Source organism: Copadichromis virginalis, linkage group LG18 (assembly GCF_057382275.1).
Source record: "Copadichromis virginalis isolate Kocher_CV1m ecotype Utaka linkage group LG18, C_Virginalis_male_GT1.1, whole genome shotgun sequence".
NCBI lineage: Eukaryota > Metazoa > Chordata > Actinopteri > Cichliformes > Cichlidae > Copadichromis > Copadichromis virginalis.
Window position 1 is genome coordinate 9,539,325 of NC_140635.1, and position 8,533 is coordinate 9,547,857.

The 8,533-nt window shown below is 39.6% G+C and overlaps 1 protein-coding gene across 1 annotated transcript; it reads left to right on the top strand.

The window, feature by feature from the left end:
* Positions 1-472: 472 nt before the first annotated feature.
* On the top strand, positions 473-5,324 carry LOC146687269 (ubiquitin carboxyl-terminal hydrolase 37-like). Its single transcript, XM_085440309.1, has 15 exons — positions 473-581; positions 780-835; positions 1,132-1,204; positions 1,314-1,397; positions 1,898-1,953; positions 2,198-2,254; positions 2,355-2,486; positions 2,578-2,701; positions 2,787-2,938; positions 3,044-3,143; positions 3,263-3,339; positions 3,517-3,625; positions 4,236-4,293; positions 4,463-4,620; positions 4,701-5,324. The coding sequence occupies exons 1-15, from the start codon at positions 555-557 to the stop codon at positions 4,704-4,706; spliced, it is 1,269 nt and encodes a 422-aa protein (XP_085296435.1). The 5' UTR covers positions 473-554; the 3' UTR covers positions 4,707-5,324.
* The last annotated feature ends 3,209 nt before the right edge of the window (positions 5,325-8,533 follow it).

The window sequence follows — 8,533 nt, forward strand, 5'->3', positions numbered from 1 at the left end:
ACTACGGAAAAGTTTCTTCCCATAAGCCGTCAGACCCCTGAACACTCAGTGACTGCACTGGCACACGCACACCTTCACATACGTTAGTTACTTTTGCACAATACTCAGCATTTTGCACATTTCCATTGTCTTGTGTCTGTATCGTCCTGTTCTGTCTAGTTTTGCACTGTTTTGTCTTGTTTATTTTTGCAATTTATGCACACTGCACTTTATGTAGTCCGTATATGTCATATATAGCACCAGGGTCTCGGAGAAACGCTGTCTCATTTCACTCTGTACAGCACCTCTGCACGTGGTTAAAATGACAATAAAAGCCACTTGACTTGACCTGTATTTTGTAGCAGTTGCTTGGAGACGAGTGCCATACAGTTCAAATGAGCATACATTCCAAAATATGCAAATTAGCCCCATACATCATAATGATGATGTTTGCTGTTCAGGGTATGAACATTCTATGCTGAAAGTTTATAAATATACAACCTCTGACTGCTTGTTTTCAGTTGAACTTTTGCAAAGCTGAGGAGATTTTCGCTGTGATCACATCAAGTCCAAAGATGTTTAAACTTCTTTTTCACAGAAAGGTAAGTTTGAAGAGACTCGCAGCACGTTTCTCTGAATATTTTCTTATGGTAAATAAGCATTTTTGAAACTTTTAAGGAAGCTTCTTGGATGATTTCTGTAAAAACTGAATTTTGAATCCAAATGAAGGATATTGTATTTTCTTACCATATACTTTGTTTTATGCCATTACTGATGTTGCTTTTCTTGTTTCTAAACAGAAATCACACAAACAAAACGTGGCAGAGACGGAAAGTCCTTCTACGTCTCATCAGAGGTAAAGAAATGTGTCACTCTTTAATGCTGCTGGAGATATTTATAGCAGTGGTTTAGTTGGAGCTGTTTTATTTCCCTTTTATTGGTGTTTTGTATTTACATCTTTTACTACTTCTAGTCTTGTCTATAATTTATATTGATTCAGAGATTAGCGTTTGAAAATGTAGAGTGTAAATGTACAAAATACATGATTTTGTTCCATTACAGTTATTAATTTTTATCTGCAATCTCCAGCATGTACTCCTTGTTAAAATTTTCCACTTTGAAAAATAACATTTACACTTTTGTCCTCATCAGCATCCCGGATGCTTCTGTTGCTGAAAATGGTCAAAAGAAGAAGAGAAAATGGAGACACTTCTGCTGTTCCTCGGTTTGCTTTTACTCAAAACATATGAAATGCACTTTCTCTTTAAATTGCACTTGTTAATTTAAAGTGACTTTACTTTTTTAATAAACTTATGTTTGTTCGTCCTCTGCAGCAAACTGACAGCGATGCAGAGGCAGAGAGCAGCACTGTGAAGACACAAAAGAAGTGTCGCTGGTTTCTTTTTAAATTCTGGAAGGTATGTTTTATGGAAAGAGTCCCTGTCATCAAGCATTTACTCATCACAGTTAAATGCGAAGAATTAAGAGCAATTTAGCACATCCATGTCCTCAAATTAAGTTCAAAGATGTTTAAACGGTTTTTTTTCACAGAAAGGTAAGTTTGAAGGGACTTGCAGGATGTTTCTCTAAATATTTTTTATGGTAAATAAGCATTTTTGAATCTTTTAATGAAGCTTCATGGATGATTTCTGTAAAAACTGAATTTTGATCACAACCAAATGAAGGATTTTGTATTTCATAGGACAAACTTTAAAACTCAATTTAAAGCATGAATAAATTGTTTTTATTTTATTTAAAGATATTCCTATATATCTGCTTCATGAGCTGACAGCTCACTAAAGTGATAAATAATATGAAATAATACCAAATTTTCTAACTGGACACTTTTCATGGAGAGACTCCCTTGGTATGTTTGTTTTATGCCATTACTGATGTTGGTTTTCTTGTTTCTAAACAGAAATTACACAAACAAAACGTGGCAGAGAAGGAAATTCCTTCTACGTCTCATCAGAGGTAAAGAAATGCGCCACTCTTTAATGCTGCTGGAGATATTTATAGCAGTGGTTTAGTTGGAGCTGTTTTATTTCCCTTTTATTGGCATTTGTCTTCCACCTTGTGTATTTACATCTTTTTTACTACTTTTGGACGTCCTCCAAAATGTTTCAGCGTCAAAGCTCATGCATACATGCACATACACTGCTCAGAATCTTGACATCTTTCCTAATTTTGTGTTTGTGTTTTTACCTTTTTGGAGCAGTGTAGCACGCGGTGGGAAAAAAATAAAAAGTCAAACTGGGACTATAGACCGCTTCGGGTGAGTACACGTGGTGCACAAAGATCAAAGGTCACTTTGTCAAAGTGGAGAAAATGAATTATTTTACACTGATACTGTAAACGTTGCGCGTGTGTGTCAGGTTTCCAAACATCGGAAACACCTGCTACATGAACTCCTGCCTGCAGAGCCTCCTCAACATTGAGGAGTTCATAAGAGACATCAGGCGTCAGGGGGTTTTGTGGAGCACAGATCCAGAAGCTCAGCTCTTAAGGTGCGCTACGTCAACCTTCTACTTTCTTCAAACACCTGAAGAACAAAGAGATCTAACAGCAGAAATGTCTGTTTACCCTTCCTTTCTACAGAAGGCTTATTGATGTCAGGGACTGTCATGAGTCGACAGATTATGGCCTTAAAGATCACCACCTAAGAGCTTTTAAGAAGGCATTCAGCAATCAAGCTGCCGAATACACCGGCAGTGCACAGAAAGTGCGTCAGCTATTTGGACATTTCGTTTTTTGCTTTACCTTCTGATTTTGATGTACTGTTTTAAATCTCTCTGCTTTTCTTTCAGGACGCTCATGAATTCCTAACATTGTTCCTCAATGAGGTCAAAAGGCTCACACCTCGCCTGGAGAGGAACGCAGCTCTCCTGGGCCAAAGTTATACCTGCCCAGTAGAAGACCATCACATTTTTAAAATGGAGAACATAAGGACATGCAAGAGGTAAGCCTGTCTTTCAGAAACGCAGAGCTGGTTGCAATATTTTCATATACCTCTTTTCCACGTACCTGATCTTTACTTTAACTACGTTACTCCTGAAATGTGTAGCTGCGGTCACCACTCATCACAGCAAGAGGAATTCACCAGTTTGTCTCTTGACCTGGTTCCAGAGGGGTCTGTGATAAACATGTTAGAGACATACTTGAAGGTAAGATCACAAATTCCAATAGAGTTGTCGTATCAGCGATCTTAACACACCTTTTTTGTTAGTGTTATGTTGAGATTTCTTTCTACCATAAAGCCTGTTTTCTCTGTGCTGTTGTTCAGGAAGAAGAAATAGAATATCGCTGTGATTGTGGAGGGACGGCCTCAGAACTGAAGTCGTCTTTTGATACACTGCCAAGGTGAGTAAGGTCACATCAGAATTGATCGACTGACCAGGTTTCCAAACTGTGGCGCATCAAATATCAGAGTTTTTCGAGACAATATTTGAGCAGTCGTTTTCTCCCATCTTCTGTTTGTGTTTGACACTCATTCTTCTTATTTTCTACCTTGTTTGTGTTTTTTTTCTTTTCTGCCAGAGTTCTGATCTTGCATCTGAAGAGGTTTGGCTTTACACAAACCTACAAGATTCAGAAGGTGGATGACCCCGTCAGGCTGCAGAGGGACTTGGTGGTGCCATCCAATCAGGTAAAAACAGACTGCAGAACGTCTCAGGCTACGTCCACACTAGCCCGGATAGATTTGAAAACTCCGTGTCCACACTAGCGTTTTCAGTCATTTTCAAATAGTTTTGCGTCTGCATTGAAACGGCCGAAAACGCCTATGTTCCAGTCCTGCGCATGCGCAAAAGTGAGTGAGAATTACAGAATTTGAAGAAAAGCTATCCGGAGCATGTACAAACTGATATTAATCGTTTTTAGGGCTGTCAAAGTTGAGAGCAATCAAAACAACTGCTGTATAATGCACTCGGCTTATCTTTGTTTAATTGCTCACATGACTGCATCACATGACTAAAATGGGTCATCGTTTTAGAAAGTCTGCGTTTTCGAGTGTCCACACTGCGACGGGACAACTCCGTTTTGAAATGTATGCGTTTTCGAGAGCGTTTTCAAGATGCTGTGTTTTTCCTTGAGGAAAACGCCGTCTCAGTGTGGACGGGAGGTCAAAGCGGAGAGAAAACGATGTGTTTTCAAACGAAAACGCATTAGTGTGGACGTAGCCTCAGCAAATCAGCTTAATTGTGGCACTGATGTGAGACTTTATGAAACTAACACTCTTTGGATTTGTTCCTTCTCAGGGTGGTGGCTGTTATAGTATTGTCAGCATCATCAGTCATTATGGAGGCACAGAGTCAGGTAAAACAACAGACTTGTGACAAACAGAAAATGAAAACTTGCTACTTTTCAGTGAAGGACTCACACACAAAAGCTTTTGATGTTCTAAGAAGCACTAAGTCAAAATCACTGTTTGCTTGAATCAGTTGACTTCCAGAAGTTGGATTCATTTGTCTTAATGTGATTTCAGGACACTACATCTGTAGTTCTGTCCATCCTGAGGAGAGTCAGCACTCTACATCAGATCGCTGGCTCACCTATAATGACGCACAGGTGCTCCACACAACTGGATCTGTAGTTTGTGAGGAACAGCAGCACTCGGCCTACATCCTGTTTTACAAGAGAAACGTAAGAAGACACAGCATCTCATCCTGAAGTGAGAGAATTTGTCCTGTTACCTTGTTAACCAGTTTTGTCTTCATTCTCAGTTCTGAAACAGGAAGTGGAAGGAAGGAAGGAAGTTAAGGTCATCGTCATGCTGAGAAGGAAAAGCAGTCGTCCCAGCCCACCATCGCACACTAGAGGACAAGTATAGGTAAGTATTGCCCTCAGGAGGAAGGGTCCTGCCAGAGAGCCTGGTCCTCCCAAGATTTCTTCCTCCAGGAGGGAGTTTTTTCTTGCCACCGTCGCCCCACATTCACTGGTCTCATCAGCAGGGACATTTTTAACCTCCTAAGACCTGAACTTTCATGGCATGCATTTTTAATTTCTCTGTGCCATTTGGGTTGATTGGGACCTGATGAATGTAAAAACAAAGACATCAGATTCGGACTATCTTTTTTTTGTTTCTCAAAAGAATGAGATCCACATATGAGGACATTCATTTTAAATTTCGATTGAACAGTGGCAGTGTAATGTCCTCCCTCATAAGTGGATATCAGGTTTTTGAAGAGCAAAATTTTGTATTTTGGTCTAGACAACCCAAAATGTTATGTCTACATATACGTGGACACCAGGTCCTAGGAGGTTAAAACAAAATCTACTAGAGATCGTCCTTTTCTGGACCAGTGTTTGGCTTGCTCTCTGGAAACAACAAATTAGTGCTGTCAGCGTTAACGTCATTTTACCTAATGACGTTTACGCTGACAGCACTAATTTTATTGTTGTTATTAATATTATTATTAATTTATTTGTAAAATAAATTAAATTAAAAAAAAAACAAAGAAATGATTTAATTCTTTATTTTATTTTGTTTTATTAAAATCAAAATAACAACAAAAACAAAAATAACTAATAAAAAAATATTAAAAGTATTCAGCAGTGTTTTGTGAAATTTGTAATGAGCCTTAGTTAAGTTGATGTCACAGAAGTTTCTGAATCATTTAGATTGTTCAACAAACTGATTCACTCAGGTAAAGATGGTAAGCTGGAGCAATGGTACCCTTGGAGTTCAGTTTAAGTTTTCAGACAAATATTCCCTCGATCAGTTGCAGCTTCTGCTTTTAAATAAATGATTTAGCTGCAAATGTTTAGCTGCAGGTAGCAAAGTCCAAAAGTGACAACATTTCCACTGCAGTCTCTCCAGAAATGGCTTATAAAATTTTTACCAAATTAGACATTTATCCTTGGATCATTGACAACCCTGTAGGGTGAAAATCTTTCATTGTACCTTTTATAACATTTTAACAAGTTGCTGTCTCCTGCTGCAAGTTTCCTGTTTTGGCTGAACTTCATCAGCTCAAAAAAACTCACCGTGCTGTGGTGTACTAAATGACCTCATGTACAGGACACACTGAAGGCAGGTTTGCAGTGTTTAATTAACAAAGTCAAGATCAGTTAACAACAGCTGAACTAAAGACTTTCTTTTTCTCATCGATAAAATGAGGTCCATGCCAATGCGCTCAAATGGGACCTCCATTAATGGTGAGGGGCATAAAGGTGCTTTTTGAATGACCAGCTGGTTCACCAGCTGACACCATTGGACGCACACCATCGGCGCATATCCAAACATGCAAGAAATGCAAGATGGTGGTGCGCACAGATACAGCGGCTCTATGCTCTCCACTTACCCAATTTCACTGTGCAAGAAACTGCACAATGACAATAAAAAGCTCTAAGTCTAAAACAGTTTCCTGGCCAGTAAAATCGGGCAATTATTCGCTCCAGAGTTTTATGCTATTCCAGGTGACCAGCCATCGACTTGTAATGAGCCAGCTAAAACAATAATTTCTCAGTGGCTCTTATGGCACCAACAAGTGGGTGTGTTCTTCCATCGTGCAAGTGTCACGACACACTGAACATGGTCTGAACATGGATTTTCCCTCAATATTTCTTTTCCACCAGTACTATGGGGTATTTGTGAATATCCATGACTGACCCGGCCAGGTGGCCAGCTGGTCTTTGGACAGGGTCACGGCAGTTTCAAGGTTCAACAAAATCCCTTTCACTGACAGACTGAAGGAAAGCTCCTGTCAATGCTGTGGATACCATTTGAGACTTGATTACAATGATGATAACATGCATACATTAATCTTTACTCAGATTACCATAGATATAAAACAAAGATTATACTGTCATCAGATTCCACAATGGTAAATGATTAATGATTGATACTTCTAATTATGACTGTGGTCATAAGAATACAAAATAAAATATCTCCTGGTCACACTCCTCAAAAATAGAGGGTCTTCAAGCTCCTCAGTGGCACGAAAAGGTTTCCTGGACTCAGTGTTGTATATTTTTTTCCCAAAAGATTGAAATAGTGGAGAGAAATCAGCTTCTGAAACCATCCAGAAGACAAAGTCTCCAACTGGTTTGTGGAAGTCCAGTTTCTCCAAATTAATCAGCGGGTGAAATGTCTCTTCATGGATGGTTTTGATTCTGTTGTTATTCACGAACAAAGCCCTCAAAGCAGCATATGAAAGAAAGTCCTCTTTCATTGTTGTCTCCAGCGTGTTAAAAGAGAGATCGAGCTCAGTGATGAGTTTTGAAGCGGCTGCAGGGACTTCTCGAAGGTTTTGGCTCGAACAGTCGAAGGATGTTGTTCACAGTGGTGACACTGTTGACTGGTGATTGACAAGCACTGAGATACTAGCATGACAAACACAAGAAACATCATGACTTATTCTCCTGAGTGCCTGCAAAACAAACACAAAATCAAACTCAAAGCTTTTCTCTCAGATGCTGGTGTGGCACAATCTAATGATAAAAAAGGTCATGCTAACAGCTTTTGGAGCACAGCTGCACAAAATAACAGCTTTTGGAGCACAAAATGCATTACAGGTAAACCCAGTACCCAAACATGTTAACAAGGATAAAGAAAAAATCTGAAACAAAAGCAGGTAGTGTGGTGATTTATGTTGTGAGGATGCTTTCACTCCCATCAAAGTCACCCAGTGTTGAGAACCCAAATGAGCCCAAAAACCTCAAGTGGCTGCAACCAACAGCGAACGTCAAGAAGTGGATACTTGCATGTTGAGCCAGAAACATGCAGAAAACCCAAAAGAGGCGAGATAGCACATCTTGGTCCCACTCAGGCAGTACGAACACCTGGAAAGAGGAGCCCACAGTTCAGACCCAAGGTCACTGGTAAGGACACCAGCCAGTTATAAGTCTAGTTTTAATTTTCATTTTAGTTAGTGTTATGGCCTTTCTAAGGGTGGCCAGACCATAATATAAGGGTGATCCACCCCTGTCTGACCCCAAGCAGCACATCACACAACCAGTACAATTTTGATGGTGATTTTTTTTCACAGTGATTGAATTCTAACAAAGGAAAGGAGCGAACTATAGCTTCGGGGTGGACCCCAAAACAACAAACAAAAGGGACCGTATCTAAAGGATGTACAAAACTTATTTATGAAAAGAATAAAACCAAATGACAATGTCTTATCTCCCTAACTAAGAAAAACATGAGAAAAGGGTAATCAAATAAAAAGGCAGTCCACCCCTACATGCTCCTGTATAAAGAAACAGGTAACACAAAGCCTGCCGGTTGAGGTCCATGGCGGTGTCATCTTATATGTTGTCTCCAGGTCATTAGCCAATCTGTATGGGCCGTCCCATGGATGCACCAATCACGGAAAGGCACCTGCACACTCAGATTTACATATGAGACAACATTACGACAACAGTCGTAACATTAACTAAAAATGTTTTTCACCATCTCGTTTTAACTTCTGGTTTAGCTTCAGCTAACTAAAACTAAATGGACCTTGGAAATAATCACATCTTAATAGAGTGAACCATAGACTGTATAAAAGATAGGACCATTGCAACTTTACTGCAGCACTTCACCCTTTCACATAGTCCCAGCTCTTCT